The sequence below is a fragment of the Salmo salar genome, chromosome ssa18, assembly GCF_905237065.1.
Source record: "Salmo salar chromosome ssa18, Ssal_v3.1, whole genome shotgun sequence".
Lineage (NCBI taxonomy): Eukaryota > Metazoa > Chordata > Actinopteri > Salmoniformes > Salmonidae > Salmo > Salmo salar.
Genome location: NC_059459.1, coordinates 23,574,476 through 23,594,247, shown reverse-complemented (window position 1 = coordinate 23,594,247; position 19,772 = coordinate 23,574,476). Strand labels below are relative to the sequence as shown.

Below are 19,772 nucleotides of genomic sequence, written 5' to 3'. Positions count from 1 at the left end.
GCAGTTATACTGCACTCTAACAGCAATCTTTTTTTGCAATGGTGGAGATGGCTTATGGGAGAGAAATGAACATTAAATTCTCTGGCAACATTCCTGCAGCCAACATGCCAATTTCACGCTCCTTCAAAACTTGTGACATTGTGCTGTGTGACAAAACCGCACATTTAGAGCGGCCTTTAATTGTCCCCAGCACAAGGTGAACCTGTGTAATGATCATGCTGTTTAATCAGCTTCTTCATATGCCACACTTGTCAGGTGGATATCTTGGCAAAGGAAAAATGCTCACTAATCGGGATGTGAACAAATTTGTGCACAAAATGTAAGAGAAATAAGCTTTTTGTGTGTATGGACATTTTCTGGGATCTTTCATTTCAGCTCATGAAACATGGGACCAACACTTTACATGTTGCGTTAACATTTTTGCACATTGTATATTTGGCTACATGGTAGCAGAAAATAAAAAAAAACAGGTAGTATGCACATGCAGGCCGCCTATAATGCACTACCATGTTTCAGTTAGGAGGAAATTAACCGCATTCTGACTGGGGCGGGAAATTGAATGCACCCTCTGCGGAATCTCCATAGTTACAATACTTGTCACATGACACAAACATGTAAACAGAGAATACTAGCCAAGGCCTACAGTAAAACATTTCTTATTTATTTTGCTGTCAGTGTAAAGCTAGGTATATTTATTCATATCTGTAAATATACATACGTGTGTGGGCGATGGATTTTTTTTAATTTGCCTCAAATATCAAACTTTCCGATAGATATCGGGAGGAAGAACATTCCAATGAATAAAATCGACTTGAGATGGGAGCAAGCGCCTCAATATCTCTCTGTGTAAGTTTGAGTAATTTCTTATTTCACAAGTCCTACAGTGCAATTCAGTATTGGATATAGCTTGTTAGTGAATAAAAGACAGGCAAGCGAAAACTGAATTGTCTGTGAATGCATCAGCCAAATTGGGAATTCTCAGTCAGCTAACGTATATCATCTGTTTTACAGGAAATACAGCAAACGTTACGTAACTTCAGACAATTTCCCCATTTGAGCAGACACTTTGTTCCTCGGTTTGTCACTTAATTGTGGAAATCCTCACTATAAGTCCTAATTGTGTAGGCTTAATGTTAATTAAGGGCAAGTTAAGCAGTAACCCAGAGAGATTACACTTTTGCATGGCTTGAATAAAGGGTAAAACCATTTGAATTCAATCACTTTTTTACAGCATCCCTTTTGATTTAAATAAAACTTTCCATCCACGTTTGCCTACGGAAAAAGTGGTCAGAAAGGGAATTTTTGGGCCTGAATGCCAAACATTCAGGAGATAAAGGTGCTCAAAGTTGAACCATTTTACATACAAACATACCATGAGACATCCATGTCTTCCTCGCTGGAAAAGATAAACAGTTGAGTTTGATATCATTTAAAAGTTTACAAACGATTTCATAATTTCTTGAATTATTATTAAAACATTTTTTTAAATATGACTATTTTTTTAACCATAAAGCTGCAATATGTAACTTTTGGGGCTACCGATCAAATTCACATAGAAATTTCAGTTCTTGGTATGTCATTCTCGTTGAAATCAAGTCTAAGAAGCGGTAGATGTTTTATGTGCGCTGTTTGTATGCCTCCTGTTCTTACGTTTTGTTTTTGCATCTTTTACTTTCGGTTTTGTACAACAACTTCAAACAGCTGAATATGCAATATTTTTGATTATTGAAAATATATTTCACAGCGGTTTAGATGGTACAATGATTCTCTACACTATACTTGCTTGTTTTGTCACATAAACTGAAATAGGCAAACTATTAGAATTTTTGCAACCAGGAGCGATTTCTGCATAGTGCATCTTTAACATCAATTATCTAAAAACGGGTAAACTTTTATATTCGCATATGTTGTAGCTTGGACCCTACTTTACATCATATGAGGTTTTCGTGTTGTGCCCGCCATTGGTTGACACAACATGCTCTTGAATAAGGGTGGGTGTCATTTCAATCATAGAAATAGAAGTCATAGAATGGACCTATCCCTTCAGACCCATACAATTTAACTGGTACACCATTGGATCTCCAACCATCTTTGTGGTACCATTTGAAAGTAGACATTTTTATTTTATTCCCGTTTTAGTAAATGTATCAGCCAAAACTTGACACCCACCCTGTATTCAAGAGCATGTTGTGTCTCAACGATTGGCGTGCACAAAACAAAAACCTCAGATGATGTAGAATAGTGTCTAAGCTACAACATATGTAAATATGAAGAAAAAAAACATCTGAGTTTACGCGTTTTCAAGTAATTAACATTGAAGGTTAACATTTTTATCTAAATTTGATTTTAATAATTTTTTTAATTCAAGAAATTATACAAATAGTTTGACAACCCTGTTTGTAAGCTTTTAAATTATATATATCTCAACCGTTTATCTTTTCCAGTGAGGAAGACATGTATGTCTCATGGTATGGTAGGGTTTATGTCAAAAAGTGATTGGATTTACCTAAAATTAAAAATGAGGAGTTACAACTGTGGATAGGCCTGTGGGATACCTGACTCTTATACTGTGTTGATGACTCCATCCAGTTGACTCTTATCCTAAGCCTCAGGAAGGACAAAAATGCCTAAAGCTTAAAGTTTTGGTGTCTTTTCTATGCAGAGCGACTCGTCTGCTGTGAGAATTCAGAAGCACAATGCGAAGATCAGCCCTGTGCTGACTGTTCCAGGCCCTGACACCAGTCCTGTCTTTGGGGTAACCCTCGAGAGACTGAGGGAAGATGGACAGCTTGTTTGTGGAGTGCCCCACATTCTGCGACACATGGTGGATTTCCTGGACAGAAATGGTAAGGCATCACTGCCACACACACACACACACACACACACACACACACACACACACACACACACACACACACACACACACACACACACACACACACACACACACACACACACACACACACACACACACACACACACACACACACACACACACACACACACACACACACACACATTACTTTGTTCATAGTCACTCCCCTGTCCTTACTCCAGGTGTGCAGCAGAGGGGTCTGTTCCGTCTGTCTGGCTCTGTGGTAAGGACCAGGCAGCTGAGGCTGAAGTGGGACAGGGGAGAGAGAATGGATCTTGAGGTGGAGGAGGATGTCTCAATTGTGGCCTCCCTGCTCAAGCTCTTCTTCAGGGAGCTGCCCAGTCCCATCATACCAGAGCCTCAGCGCAAGGACCTGGTTCTCAGCCTCACAGGTATGGCGATTGACCCTTCGCGAGGGCCCGCCCTAGAATTTGGGGCAACCACTCGCAGCGATCCAATAGAGCTCGCCAGCTTGTAGTCCTAAAAAATGGAAATGTGTTAGCATTTTCTACCTCTGGTTCTTTCAGCCATTCATATGGGTGAATTGAATGGGCAAAGAATGGGGTTTTGGGATAAACGCTGAAAATAAGGTTAACACAACCTTTAATACGTTTTGTTCTCTGAGATACGATCAGACAGTTAACATGAACTTTATGAATTATGAAGCCTTTATGTGCTCTATGTGCTTGTTTTGATTACATAAATGCTTCAATATTCACAAAAAGTGATGTTAGGTGATGAAAATGATCTCATAAAACAAAACGTATAAGATCTCCTAAACCTATGTTTACCACATACCTTATTTTCGGAATTTATCCAAAAACCCCACCTCTATGGATAGCAACTGTTGTCGAGTCCGACATCTCGCACAAGCTCATTTTTTAAAAGCATGGATGCCATAGAGCCCCAGAGTGGGGGTGTCATAATACCCATAAAACCTAGCGGTCAAACGGAAATGGTTCCAATCGTTTTTCCACCACTAATTTTTCCCATAGGGGATTTTAGAAACACTTAAAATAAAGGCTGTGTTTTGTGTAGGCTTACCCTGGCGTGACCTTTTGATAACCGTGTAAAGTTCTCTCGGACAAGGTGACATTTATCATGCACAGATTTTATCACTCAGAGTTATCACCCATATCTCATGCCATATACTGTATGTTAAATCCAGGTCACTGTTTCCATATGATATGTGTGTTTCTGCTAACCTATAGCTGACATAAGTAGTGAGACCAGGACACACATGGAGAAAATCGCAGATTGTTAATCTATCACAGTCTAACCTTTAGTCCCCACAAACATGCTTCTGCAAATTTTGCTTTATGATGTGGGTAAAAGATCTCAGCGATGTGCACCACTTGTTTACGTGCGGTTCAAACACTACTCTGAAAATAAGTAATGATAAATACTTTTATGATGTGCAATTGGTATTTCCAAAGATTAAGCCTAGATTTTCTACAGAATGATGCTATTGATGTTGATGCTATCAAATCAAATTCTATTTGTTACATGCGCCGAATAGAACAGGTGTAGACCTTACAGTGAAATGCTTACTTACAAGCCCTTAACCAACGATGCAGTTTTAAGAAAATACCTAAAAAAATAAAAATTTAGAAAAAAGTAAGATAAGAAAAACAAATAATTAAGAGCAGCAGTGAATAACAATAGCGGGGCTGTATACAGGGGGTAACCGGTACAGAGTCAATGTGTCAATGTGCGGGGGCACCAGTATTGAGGTAATTGAGATAATTATGTACATGCAGGTAGGGTTGTTAAAGTGGCTATGCATAGATAATAACTAGAAGCTGTTTAGAAGCCTCTTGGACCTAGACTTGGCACTCGGGTACCGCTTGCCGTGCGGTAGCAGAGAGAACAGTCTGTGACTAGGGTGGCTGGAGTCTTTGATGATTTTTAGGGCCTTCCTCTGACACCGCCTGGTATAGAGGTCCTGGATGGCAGGAAGCTTTGCCCCGGTGATGTACTGGGCTGTACGCACTACCCTCTGTAGGACCTTGCGGTCGGAGGCCGAGCAGTTGCCATACCAGGCAGTGATGCAGCCCGTCAGGATGCTCTCGATGGTGCAGCTGTAAAATCTTTTGAGGATCTGAGGACCCATGCCAAATCCTTTCAGTCTCCTGAGGGAGAATAGGTTTTGTCGTCTTCACAACTGTCTTGGTGTGCTTGGACCATGTTAGTTTGTTGTTGATGTGGACGCCAAGGAACTTGAAGCTCTCAACTTGCTCCACTACAGCCCCGTCGATGAGAAGGTATTGAATTTTGATATGAAGTGTTGCTAATGTTCATGTCAAGATTTTCTTTATTTTCTCTAGAATGTAAGAATGAGGCAGAGTTGAACGCGGCTCTGAAAGAGAAACTCAGCCGCCTACCTGTCGACAACCACAGAATCCTGTCTTACATCCTCCACTTCCTGTCAAGGGTGGCCTCTCACAGCCAATCAAATCACATGCCCGTGGAGAACCTGGCCACAGTCTTTGGACCCTGTATATTCCAGTGAGTCATTGCCAATAGCAACCCTATTCATCACATCATAGATCACCCCAGAGACATTTTCAGGGCATACAATTTAGGCAAACATTACAAGGGGGAAATGATCAGTCATAATAGCTAGTTGTCTTAATAAAAGAGACTAAAACATTATTCCACTGTATTCAATTGGTTAGTAACCTACACAACTGTAGTCGTAGTTCAGGTTAACATTAGTTTATAACAATTAAACATGACTGGCAGTTCCAATCCTCACAGATTATATCAAAGTTTATTGGTCGCTTACACAGTTTTGCAAATGTTTATTGCAGGTGCAGCAAAATGCTTATGTTTCTAGCGCCAACAATGCAGCAATATCTAGCACTACAATTACAATACACACATAATCCAATAGTACAAAAATAACAAGAAATGAAGACATATCAGAACAGTTGCACAATTAGGAGCTGGAAAGGTTGGAGGGGAGTTGACACAATTGAGGAAATGGGTGTGGAGTGCGGCGATAGAGCAGGACAAGCAGTGGCCGACAGAAGTTCTTGTACAGCTGTAGTTCACCAGTTTACAGAGCTCTGTAAATAATCTCATGGACAAAAATATTGGTCCCTGAGTGAATACTCTTAACAAAGATAACTGCAAAACATTTTTTATTGTAGCCATCCGTTCGCTGCATCTTTCTAATGGCAATTTGTTCCACTCTTCAGTTGCAAACTGCTCAAATTCTTCAATGTTTGAGTGGTGCCTTCCACCAACTGCTGTTTTCATATTTTGCCATAGGTTTGTGATGGTATTCAGGTCTGGACTCATCGCTGGCCACTCCAGAACAGTCCAGTGTTTACTCATGTACCATTCCTGGGTACTTTTTATGTGTGTTTGGGTTGTTGCCCTGCTGAAAGACTAACAACCTTCAGCAGAGGCCCAGTTTTTGGACACTGAGTTGAACACTGCACTCCAAAACACCTGCTACCATAATTTCATGATGTCTTGCACGTTCAAGGCCCCCAGTGCCAGAGGGAGCAAAGCAACCCCACAGCATTATCAAACCTCCCCCGTGTTTGATTGTTTGATTGTTCTTTTCTTTGAATGCTTAATTTGGTCATTGGTAAACATAGGACAACCCCACTGCTGAGACACAAGAAGCAAAAACCCACCTAAACAAGCATTAAATCCTGGGGAAATGTTCTGTGGACCAATTAAACAAAACTAGTGCTTTTTGGCAGTACAGATCAGTGATAAATTTACAGATTACCAAATTAAACATTCAATCAAAATAACACCCTCCCTACAATCAAACATAGGAGAGGTTCAATAACAGATTGATGAGTCCAGATCCCATCAAAAACCTATGACGAAATCTGGAAACAGTAGTTGGTGGAAGACACCACACAACATTGAAGAATTTAAGCAGTTTACATCTGAAGAGTTGGCCAAACTGCCAGTAGAAAGGTGCAGCAAGCACATTTTTTTTACATGTATTTTTTATCATTGCCAAAGGCTGTTTAACTAAGTATTAGCTCCAGGGTGGCAATAATTTTGTCATTGCCATTTGTTAGAATTTTCTTCATTAACATTGTAAACTTAAGCCCCCCCCCCGGAAAAAAAATAGGTTCTGCAATGTTGACAATCCAATAACAACGTGTTCAATTTCCAATTATTTTAGAAGAAACAGAGAATTGTTTAAGACAAGTGCAATGGTGCCAGTATACAGTATTTGGCTGCAACTGTTATGGCAGTCAGCACCCCCCTATCCCCCCACTCTCCTCTCCCTCCTCTCCTACGTCTGTCTGAGTACTGGAAATAAGAGTGAAGTGTCTGGCCTGCAGAGTTTGTTATACATTTTTGGATGCAAGAGAAAATGACAACAGATTGAAGTAGGAAGGCGATAGGAGGAGTATGAAGTCCCGGTCCGGACGTCCTGCGCTGTCAGCCCGCCAGGGCAAGACTGGTAAGAAAAGGCAGAAAAGAGAGAGAGAGAGAGAAGGAGAAAGATAGAAAGAAAAGCAGCAGCAGCTGTCACAAGGGTATTCCCATTTAGCGGCCCACCGCTTCACCCCCCCATACTTTCACATTTTCCAGTCACACACTCAGGGTTTAAAAACCCTCTTGTCCCCCATACTTGGCACATGTGCTTGTACCTCATGTTCTTGGCTTACCTCCTCTTTAACTATCACGCTGTAATCTGGCCCTTTCAAAAGGGCTGGTACCACCCCCTTTGCGCTCACCCAACATGCGTCTTTTGTTGCTTATACATCTGTTATGTCACTGGCATGACATTAAAGTCATGATCTGTACCTGCTTCGGCCTCGCACAAACAAACTCTATACACCCCAATGTTTCACATTCTCTTCCCTCCGTTTATTCTAAAGTTGTGCCATTCAGTAGGGAGAGTGGGGTAAGTTTAGCAATTTTTTTTACGTCTCTACGTCAAGGGAAATATAGTATTCTTCTAACAAAGGTATCTGTATATATTTCAAGATGTTGAGATAATCAGAATTAATGTAAACATAAAAGTTTAGAAAACATAGCTTGTCCAAAAAAAGTGGTCTCTTGGAACAACTTACCCGGGTATGAGGTAAGTTGAGCATAGGGACAGGATAAGTTGAGCCGCCTTGGGGTAAGTGGGTGATGGTGTCCTGTGACAGTGGGTGATGGTGCTTGTAGGTTAATGTTTAATTAATGGAATGTGGTATCTTGTATCTCTTAAATGTTTGCCTACATTCAGATATAGATCTCTCTGTTCAATATCACTTACCCTTGCCCTTCTTGACCAGTTGTCAGGGACAGGGATGTGCCAATTTGTCGGAAAGTTCTCTGCATTTAAGGCTACTAAGCCCATGAAACTGGTCCTTGAAGTTGTTTATATGTTTAGCAAGCTCAGACTCCGTGTCTTCAGATAAGACCTTGTGTTCCTCTGCTACTCTATTGTATCCTCTCTTTCACACAGGTCCATGTTGGTTTTCTTTTTTGTCAATGTACATATCAGTGTCATTCAGTCTATTTATTCATCCTTGCTGCTGCTCCAATGGACTTCTTCCCTTCTCTCACTTCCTTGGCTGCTCTCTCAAGAACCTCAAGGAAGGCTAGACCCCTGCTTGTTTTACGTTTGTATACACGGGGCATGATGATGTCTGCTCTTGTAACAATAAAAATGCACTTGAGTTCATATGTATGACACATTGCAAAAATACTAGGCATAAAACTGACAAAATGTCATCATCATTTGTATAGGACATTGGCTCAACTTACTCTAATGCAGATATTTTGAATATATTAGCCCACACAGCTACAAGGATGCACTTTCATGCTAGGTTTAGAACCTCATATTGTATCCTATAGAGACCCCAACTGATGTATAAAACAATCTTAAAACAATTTACTTTGGTTTAGATACAAGCATCATGAAACCTATAACAATAAATTAATTTCACTTTGAAAATCAGTTTTTTTGGATCTAACTTGCTTACCACTTTTTCCATGTGGTTTCTTCCTTCACAGACACCATGAAATGATGACCTCTTCGTAAATCTTTGATCACATGATTCATTTTGTGGATGGTTTCCTAGAAACAAGGGGTGGCTCAACTAACCCTTTGGCTCAACATAACCTACTCTCCCCTACGGTTCTGCCTGGACCTGAGCTCCCCAAAAAACATACAAACAGATGGTAACAGCAAAAACATTCTAAGAAAAACAAAAAGACGTAAAAAGAGAATGTTTCCAGGTAAATTGATTGATTGGACTTACTGTATATACAGTGCCTTCAGAAAGTATTCACACCCCTTGACTTTTTCCACATTTTGTTGTGTTAAAGCCTGAATTTAAAATAGATTAAATTGGGATTTTTTGTCACTGGCTTATACACAATTTCTACATTTTTACAAATGAACAAGGAAAAACTGAAATGTCTTGAGTCAACAAATATTCAACCCCTTTGTTATGGCAAGTCTAAATAAGTTCAGGAGTAAACATTTGCTTGACAAGTCACATAATAAGTTGCATGGACACAATAAGTGTTTAACATGATTTTTGAATGACTACCTCATCTCTGTACCCCACACATACAATTATCTGTAAGGTCCCTCAGTCGAGCAGTGAATTTCAAACACAGATTCAACTACAAAGACCAGGGAGGTTTTCCAATGCCTCGCGAAGAAGGGCACCTATTGGTAGATGGGTAAAAAATAAAAAAGCAGACATTTAAGGTCCCTTTGAGCAAGGTGAAGTTATTAATTTCACTTTGGATGGAGTATCAATACACCCAGTCACTGCAAAGATACAGGCGTCCTTCCTAACTCAGTTGCTGGAGAGGAACTTGCACCTAAAGTAATACTGCAAAAAATGTGGCAAAGCAACTACATTTTTGTTCTGAGTGTTACGTTAGGGGGCAAATTCATTACAACACATTACTGAGTACCACTCTCCATTTTTTCAAGCATAGTGCTGGCTGCATTGTGTTATGGGTATGCTTTTAATCGTTAAGAACCGAGGAGTTTTTCAGGATAAAAAAATAAACGGAATGGCATAATCCTAGAGGAAAACCTGATTCAGTCTGTTTGCCACCAGACACTGGGAGATTAATTCACCTTTCAGCAGGACAATAACCTAAAACACAAGGACAAATCTACACTGGAGTTGCTTTCCAAGAAGACCGTGAATATTCCTGAGTGGCCGAGTTACTGTTTTGACTGAAATCTACTTGAAAATCTATGGCAAGACCTGAAAAATGGTTGTCTAGCAATGATAAACAACCAGTTTGACAAAGCTTGAAGAATTTTTAAAATAATAATGTGCAAATATTGTACAATCCAGGTGTGCAAAGCTCTTAGAGATTTACCCAGAAAGACACATCTGTAACCAATGCCAAAAGTGCTTCTACAAGGTATTGCATTCTTATATAATGAGATATTTCTGTATTTAATTTTATATACATTTGCTAACAAAATCTAGAAACATGTTTTCCCTTTGTCATTATTGTTTTTTGTGTGTAGAAAGAAATCTATTTAATCCATTTTGAATTCAGGCTGTAACACAACATGGAATAAGTCAAGGGGTATGAATACTTTCTGAAAGCACTGTAGCACTTTTCTAGACACCCAAAGCAGTTTAGAGGGAAGCTTACCACATACAACAGCAATGTGTAGCACCCACTTGGGTTACGCATAGCAACCAATCTGCACTAGAACACTCACCACACATCCGCTGGAGAGTTAGGAATTAGATTATGTCTCCATCACTGCCCTTGGGCATTTATCTTAAGATTAGAGGGAAGAGAGCTCCATACTGACCTTCTAACACCACTTCCAGCAACATCTGGTCTCCCATCCAAGGACTGACCCTGCTTAGCTTCAGAGGCAAGCCAGCAGGGGGGTATGCTGCTGGAATGTTCCTGCCCGGCATTCAAGTTCCTTCCTTCTGGAAAGGTTGGATGAGCTAATCAGATCTCTAAAATGTAGGACAAGTGGAGGCTGTTGAAAGGATTTGTTTTTTGGAATTGAAAGCTCACGGTGAAAACTTTGGAACCGGGTCAAGTGTTCAGTAATCCTTGTTAAAAGATATTTGGCTTTACAAGATAATCCACATTGCTTTTAGAATTTCTTAGTCTGAAATGTGTTGATTTTCATTTTCCACTTAGTTTTACCCAACAAGTACTCAACACTATTTTACGTTCCATGGCAAACTGCACTACATGTTGAATTTCACTAGGGGGAACCCTTAAGTAGAAAAGGTAGGGGTGTAGGTCAGAAAACCAGTTAGTATCTGGTGCCTCATGCAGCGCAACAAAACTCCTTCGCATAGAGTTGATCAGGCTGTTGATTGTGGCCTGTGGAATGGTGTCCCACTTCCCTTCAATGGCTGTACAAAGTTGTTTGATATTGGCGGGAACTGGAACATGCTGTCGTACACATTGATGCAGTGCATCCCAAACATGCTCAATGAATGACATGTCTGGTGAGTTTGCAGGCCATGGAAGAATTGGGACATTTTCAGCTTCCAGGAATTGTAAACAGATCCTTGCGACATGGGGCCATGCATTATCATGCTGAAACATGAGGTGATAGCAGCGGATGAATGGCACGACAATGGGCCTCAGGATCTCATCACGGTATCTCTGCATTAAAATTGCCATCGATAAATGCAATTGTGTTCGTTGTCCGTAGCTTATGCCTGCCTATTTCGTAACCCCAACGTCACAGAATTTGAGAGAAATGCTGTTTTTGTGCATATGGAACATTTCTGTGATCTTTCATCTCATGAAACATGGGACCAACACTTTGCGTTTATATTTTTGTTCTGTGTAGTAATCATGGCAGAATACCGACCGGGCATGCAGGGGGCCCCATTGCTTTTGTTAGTGACTCTCACTCAGATATCATTAACATGGCATACATCTTGGAAAATGTGTAGAACTACAGGAAATTAGCTTTAAAACTGCACACATTTCTCTCCACCACACTGCAAAATTGGTAGAATTGCATGAAATGTGCTGTAAAAAAAATGTTTTCTCTCTGCACCATGTCAAAATGTGTAGAATTGCAGAAAGTTTGCTTTAAAGCGGCAAGATTTTCTCTACTCCCCATGGCAAAATGTATAGAATTGCAAGAAATGTACTTTAAAACATATTTTTTTAAATCTCCACCGTCAAGAGGGGGGCCAATCAAATGTTTTGCCTGTGAGGTGGGGGGGCCCCCAACCAAATATGGCCGGCTCTGGTTTTTAGTATTGACATTGAATTGAATGGAGAAGCAAATCTCATTTTACACTAATGGTGTGAATGAAATAGTTGTAAATGGCATACAATCGCTGTAAAAACGAGGTCTTCATCTCCTCTGATAACACATTTTCATTGACGTTTGGTCTCCCTCTCTCTGTACAGTGTTCCATCAGGGCCTAGGATGCTGGAAGAGCAGAGTGTGTGTAATGCTCTGTTGCTCCACCTCCTGAGACATCATTCGGTTGTCTTTATCTGTCCCCTGGACCTTCCACACACCCCTCCTAGCCAGGACACCCCATCACCACCCCCACCCCTCGCAGCCCTGTCCCATTTTGAGGTGAGACATGATAATGAATTCCTTTCTCCACAGTGATTTGTACTGTCTGAGGATAGGCTTACAGAGGTTCATAATGTTTTCACTAAATTAACAATAGCCCTGACTCTGAACTTAACCCTTCAAATGCTGTTATCTTTAAGAAATGACAGGATATCCTGCTTCCCCTGACCCCTGTGAAGACAGGTGATGGGTTTCATTATGCATCATCCCACCCCAGTGAACTCTGTTCACTTTGCAACAATAGATAATATCATACAGTATTATGGCATATTTCCACCTGAAACTTACCCCAGTGTTTTACCATAAAGGCTCAGCCTTTTGTGTTTCCACCTCCACGGCCCAGCTCCAGTGTCTCACAGAGCCATGGCCTCAGTGGACCTGCTCTGACTTAGGGCCAAGGCCAGACCACTGGTACTTTTCAGCTCCCATTTACATAACAATGGCTATGCAACTCACAAAGGGGCGGCAGGTAGCCTAGTGGTTAGAGTGTTGGACTAGTAACCAAAAGGTTGCAAGATTGAATCCCTGAGCTGACAAGGTAAAAATCTGTCATTCTGCCCCTGAACAAGGCAGTTAACCCACTGTTCCTAGGCCATCATTGAAAATAAAAATTTGTTCTTAACTGACTTGCCTAGTTAAATAAAGGTAAAAAAAGCAACTGTCTTGATAATGCAGAGGTTGTTTATTCTGCTCGCCCCAAGTCTTTAGTGTCACACTCCTGATGGAAACTATACCATTAGAGCTGACATTAACATAAACACTGGCCACACGCTGGTGTGGGGTAAGTATTGGTTGGAAATTCCCCAAATAAGTCACATGCCTTTGGTGGTTATACAGAACAAACCAAACATCTCCAATATTATGTTTGATAGCATAGTAATCGAGCATCGTATAGTGCTGTGTCATGTACGGTAAGAGGACATTTCAGGGAGTAATGTGTCATTATAGTCCCGGCTGCAGGAGAGACTGGGGGGTCCTCCCAGCACCTCTCGGTCAGAGGAGAGTAACAGTGTGGGAAGGTTTGACGGAGACAGCACCACGTCAGAGACAGGAAGTCTTACTACCAACACACCCAGAAAGGCATGGACGCCATCTAACCTGAACAGGTACAGTCCCCTGCATAGTATCACCTGGACGTCTCTGAAAGAGCCCATATGAGAGCCATTCGAGAGATGGAATAATATGAAAGTGTAAAGCAACAACAAAAGTGGTTATATGTTGAGAATGTCTACACAAGGTAAACATACAGTGTACCCGGGATGTACAACATTCCTTTCTAAATGGCCATGCCAGGTATGTGCACTTATGCAGTAATATATGGAACAATCATGCCACATTCTCTGTTCATTGTTCTGGATAATTCAGTCACACATCTTTACAAGCTGTGTCACACCTCTTAGAACATATAAGTTCTCTGCTTACATCATGTGCTTGTCAACTGAATGTAAAACATTGTTATAAGCAATAACTGTAAACAAGCATTTCTGAACTTTGACCTTACCTCAATGCACACTACGAAGCATTTATATATTTTTATCATCCTTTTATGAAGTTTGGTAATTGGTATTTTATTAGGATCCCCATTAGCTGTTGCAAAAGCTTCAGCTACTCTTCCTGGTGTCCACACAAAGCATGAAACATGACATAATACAGAATATTAATAGACAGAACTACATCAATAAAATAAAATAAATAAAAAGGCACATGTAGCCTACATATCAATACGTACACACAAACTGTCTAGGTCAAATAGGGGAGAGCCGTTGTGCTGTGAGATGTTTCTTTATCTGTTTTTGAAACCAGGTTTGCTGTTCATTTGAGCATCTCTTTATTATGGACAGACCTCTCCCCGCCTTTACAACCATTGAATATATACATTTTTGACCATGACAGTTTACAATCAAGGTAACGCCAAGTAATTTATTATCCTCAACTTGTTCAACAGCCACACCATATATTACTAGAATCAGCTGAGGTCTAGAAGTGAAATCAAATCAAATTGTATTTGTCACATGCGCCGAATATAACAGGTGTAGACTCTACCGTGAAATGCTTGCTTACGAGCCGTTCCCAACAATACAGAGTCAAAAAATATATAAATAAATAATACAAAAAATTTATGATTCCATTTAAGGACTTCAGTTATGTACATTATATAATTTTATGATTGTTTTGATAACTTTATTAGTGCAGTGTCTGCAGAAACCGAGGCCACTCCTGTGTGTGCGTGTGGATGTTAGGCTTTGGTTCCCTGGATGTCTGATCATCAATCTGGCTTTGTGGCCCCAAAAACTCAGGGAAACATTTGTATGGTGTCAGTTGATTTGCTCTGACATTGGTCACAGGAAGTGTTACAAATCCCTCAACTGACACACCAGGAGCACTGTGCGCCTAAAGGGAAAAATGTAGGCACACACAAATATTTTAGTTAAAGCTAGAATCCTTAATTTTTCTGGGCGCACGGGTGCTACTAAATAGAAATTCTAGGTCTCACAGATATATATTTAGGCACATATACACGAGTCAAATGGTCACACTGGGGGCCTCCTGAGTGGCTCAGCGGTCTAAAGCACTGCATCACAGTGCTAGGAGCGTCACTATCGACGCAGGGTTCAAACCGGCTGTGATCGGGAGTCCCATAGGGCGGCGCACAATTGGCTTAGCATCGTCTGGGTTAGGGGAGGGTTTGGCTGGGGGAGCTTTACTTGGCTGATCGCGCTCTACTGATTCCTTGTGGCAGGCTGGGCGCCTGCAGGCTGACCTCGTTCATCAGTTGAACAGTGTTTCCTCTGACACATTGGTGCAGCTGCCTTCTGGGTTAAGTGGGCGGGTGTTAAGAAGCGAGGTTAGATGGGTCATGTTTCGGAGGACGTATGACTTGACCTTCGCCTCCCGAGCCCGTTGCAGTGATGAGACAAGATTGAAATTGGGGAGAAAAAGGAGGTAAAATACAAAAAAATGGTTGCACTATAGAGCCCTGACTTTGTGCAGTTCCAAAACTGTAAGTAGATCCACATACCATGCTGCACTACTGAATGGGATGCAGGTTGACATTTATTATCATGAGTCTTGTTCTGGAGGCAGAACTGAGTGATTTCTTCTTAGATAGGCCAGCTGCTAAGGCTATATTGTCAAAATTCATGAAAACAAACATTAGCTTTTTGGTCTTAATTTAAGGTTAGAATCAGATTTTATTACTGTGCCAGCTAGTGACCACTCTGCAGAGCTGCCTCCAGAACAAGATTCATGGAGAGTTGATCTACAGCTATTCATTTGTTCTCCCATCCAGGGTTTTAACCAAGCCCTGCTTAGCTTTTATATTTGTCACTGACTACTACCAATGTGCTATTGTGAGAATGATTATTAAGAGACCTCTTAACAACTGTGTCGTGAGAGAGAGTAGACCAAGGTGCAGCGGAGTTAGTGTTCATCATTATTTTAATTTACTAAAGAACACTACACAAAACAAAATGAGAAAACTGCCAGCCAAACAGTCCTGTCAGGTGCAAAAGACTCAACAGAAAACAATTACCCACAAAACCCAAAGGAAAAACATGCTCCTTATGTGTGACTCCCAATCAGCAACAACGCTCTACAGCTGTGCCTGATTGGAAGCCACACGGCCAAAATCAATGAAACAAACCAACATAGAAAAATGCACATAGATCGCCCACCCAATGTAACACCCTGGCCTAACCAAAATAAAGAACAAAAACCCCTCTCTATGGCCAGGGCGTTACAATAACTAAATATATTCACTGTTACTATCAAAGTCATTCCAAAGGGTAGGTTTAACAGAGCAAATACATATACAAAAGTATGTGGAAATCACTTCAAATTAGAGGATTTGGCTATTTCAGCCACAAAGTTGCTGACAGGTGTATAAAGTCGAGCGCTCAGCCATGCAATCTCCATAGACAAACATTGGCAGTAGAATGGCCTTACTGAAAAACTTTCAACGTGGCACCGTCATAGGATGCCATCTTTCCAACAAGTCAGTTTGTCAAATTTCCAAACTGCCTCTGGAAGGAACTTCAGGGTCAGCACAAGAATTGTTCGTCGGGAGCTTCATGAAATGGGTTTCCATGGCTGAGCATCTGGACACAAGTCTAAGATCACCATGCGCAATGCCAAGTGTCGGCTGGAGTGGTGTAAAGCTTGCCACCATTGGACTCTGGAACAGTGGAAACGTATCCTCTGGAGTGATGAATCATGCTCTACCATCTGACAGTCCAAAGAACGAATCTGGGTTTGGCGGATGCCAGGAGAATGCTACCTGTCTGAATGCATAGTGCCAGCTGTAAAGTTTGGTGGAGGAGGGATAATGGTCTGGGGCTGTTTTTCATGGTTTGCGCTAGGCCCCTTAGTTCCAGTGAAGGGGCCTAGGCCCCTTATTTCCAGTAACATAATGGCATTCTAGACTATTCTGTGCTTTCAACTTTGTGGCAACAGTTTGGGGAAGGCCCTTTCCTGTTTCAGCATGACAATGCCCCCGTGCACAATGTGAGGTCCATACAGAAATGGGTTGTTGAGATCAGTGTGGAAGAACTTGACTGGTCTGCACAGAGTTCTGACCTCATCCCCATTGAACACCTTTGGGATGTATTGGAATGCCAACTGTGAGGCAGGCCTAATCGCCCAACATCAGTCCCCGACCTCACTAATGCTCTTGTGGCTGAATGGAAGCAAGTCCCAACAGCAATGTTCCAACATCTAGCGGAAAGCCTTCCCAGAAGATTGGAGGCTGTTATAGCAGCAAATGGGGGACAAACTACATATTATTGCCCATGATTTTGGAATGAGATGTTTGACGAAAAGGTGTCCACATACTTTTGGTAATGTAGTGTATATCATCAATAATACTATTTATGCCTATATAGCATTTGCAAAGTCATCAACAGATATTGTTTCAATTCAACCCAGGGTTCAACTAAAAATAGACAATACATATAAGCCTAGGGTTTCAAGCTTTGGTTGATTTCAAATGGATGGTTGACTTCAAATGGAATCTTCAAGTTAATCATTAATACGTTGCATTCACGTCTCCATCTCAACCAACAATGAAAGTTAAAGCATAGGACTTCAATCAAATCAAACTTTATAAAGTGCATTTAAAGTTTGATTAGATTAGATGTAGTCCTATTCTTTAAATTTGATTTTTGGTTGAGATGGAGACGTGAATCCAACATATCAATTATTAATTTGTAGACAAACTGGATATTGAATTGTGTTTGGTTGTCAACGCAACCAAATATCAATATTTGAAGGAAATGTACCTTCTGCTTGGATTGTTTCATCTGTGTCACTGAGTTAATCGTATTCTTTAACTTTGATTCTTGGTTGAGATGGAGACATGAATACAACATAATTTGTAGACATACTGGAATTTGTTGACAACCAAATACAATTCAATATCACTTTAGCAATACAGTCAATTGCCTATTAACTTGTCGACAAGTTAACAAATTATATGTTTGTTTCATGTCTCCAACTAAACCAAAAATAAAAGTTAAAGAAAAGGATGAACATTTACATTTTAGTCATTTATCAGACACTCTTATCCAGATTGACTTACAGGAGCAATTAGGGTTAAGTGCTTTGCTCAAGGGCACATCGGCAGATTTTTCACCTTGTCGGCTCGGGGATTAAAACCTGTGACTTTTCTGTTCTGGCCCAACGCTCTTAACCGCTAGGCTACCTGCGGCCCCCATTAATTAATCCAGTGGCTCAGATGAAATTATTCTGCGTTGTCAACCAAACATATTTCAATAATCTTTTTGTAATACTGGAAATAGCCTAAAGATAAGGCTATCTTACAAACTAATGCAACAGTATTTATTCAACCTTAAAATTAATAACACATCCATGGCCACATTTTGAAGTTAGCCTCCTGTAACTATACTTGCCTTCTTATGTAATCATAGAAAGCGTGGAAGTTCAAGATAGCATGCAAGGGTTGCAGGTCTGTGGAGATCTTCACAATTACTATAATAATCTGTGCAGAATCTTGAACTGCATTTATCACTTATACTATGTACTTTAATGTAATCTCAACTACAATCCAGGTCATTTGGCTCTGCTATTTGATGAAGCACAGTGATAACACATTAAGTTGTTGTATAAATACAAAATATCTGACATTGTATTCCTGTTTAACCTTTTTTTTATATAGTTGAAAGTGCAGATAACACATTTAGATGACAACTAAACCCAAAATCATATGTTGTTTTTCCGCTGGAATTTGGTTGTGCTTTTAGATGGTTGAAAGCATAGTGATAACACATTCGGAATTCAACAAACTTCTTCTTGTTGGATTTTTGAGTTGGTGAATAAAGGTTGAAATCTCATTAACGTCAACATGTCGAGAAAATATTACCCAAACTTCCATGTTGAAATGACATGGTGTGCCCAGTGGGAAGGAACTGCTTATAATCAATCTTAATTATTCTGTTCCTCTTTGGATTAGATACATTGAAATATGATGTCTTTACCGGATTACCGTTATCAATGGCTTCAGTTTTAGTGAAACATACTTCTGCCGCAACACATTCATTTGACATTTGTCCTGGTTAACCCTGGTCTCTTCGAAAGTCCTCTTCGCCACACAGGAGAGATGACAAGCAGCTGAAAACGTGTTCACACTTACAGGTGGAGAAGGACACATGCAGAGCCATGGAGAAAGAAATAAAATATATAGTCAATGAACCTTTCTCAATACATCCAGTGAGAAAGATAATGGACCTATTCGCATCTATATCAGATTGTAGTATCAGAATTCCCCTATTACATTAATAGGACAGCAAAAGGCGTAACGCTCGCTCACCAGGACGTTTCGGCCTTCAATGACCTTCTTCAGATTCTTTTAAACTTGTCTAATAAAAGTATGACTTTTTAATGGGTGAGTGAGCATTGCGCCTTTTCCTGTCTACACATTATTAAGTTGCACCTCTACTCACATTGGTTGAGCATCTACTTCTTTCCTCCTACATTAATAAAAATTGTCTCTGCCTCACTATTGGAAAGTGTAGAAAAGTGGAAAATTACTAATTAGTTCCTAAGAAAAATATACATAATACAGCCATCTGTTTCAACGTAAGGTTTCCTCACCGAACTGAAGAGGCCTTGCCCCTTAGCAAGTGGAAACATCTATTTTGGAGACTTGGATGCGGGTGCGAAGTATTTTGGATGCAGTGAAAAAGGTTCATTGACTATATTTTTTATTTCTTTCCCCATGGCTCTGCATGTGACTCCTAGGTTAATATTAGCTATGAGCGATTTTGTGCATGTGTGTGAGAGCGGCGTAAGAGCTAGTAGGAAAGAGAGTGAGACCCTGCTGTGTGTTTGTGCATG

General features: G+C 40.5%; 1 protein-coding gene across 2 annotated transcripts in view; it reads left to right on the top strand.

The window, feature by feature from the left end:
* Positions 1–605: 605 nt before the first annotated feature.
* LOC106577150 (protein FAM13A) overlaps positions 606–19,772 on the top strand; it is a 72,364-nt gene continuing 53,197 nt past the window's right edge. The window contains exons 1-7 of one of the 2 annotated variants that reach the window (XM_014154950.2): positions 606–686; positions 774–846; positions 2,663–2,846; positions 3,058–3,267; positions 5,203–5,383; positions 12,248–12,422; positions 13,371–13,528. In XM_014154950.2, coding sequence (XP_014010425.2) covers positions 817–846; positions 2,663–2,846; positions 3,058–3,267; positions 5,203–5,383; positions 12,248–12,422; positions 13,371–13,528 — 938 coding nt within the window. In that variant the 5' untranslated portion in view covers positions 606–686; positions 774–816. Of the gene's footprint in view, positions 687–773; positions 847–2,662; positions 2,847–3,057; positions 3,268–5,202; positions 5,384–12,247; positions 12,423–13,370; positions 13,529–19,772 lie in introns of those variants that run through there. The other variant, XM_045700902.1, reaches the window with a different exon arrangement.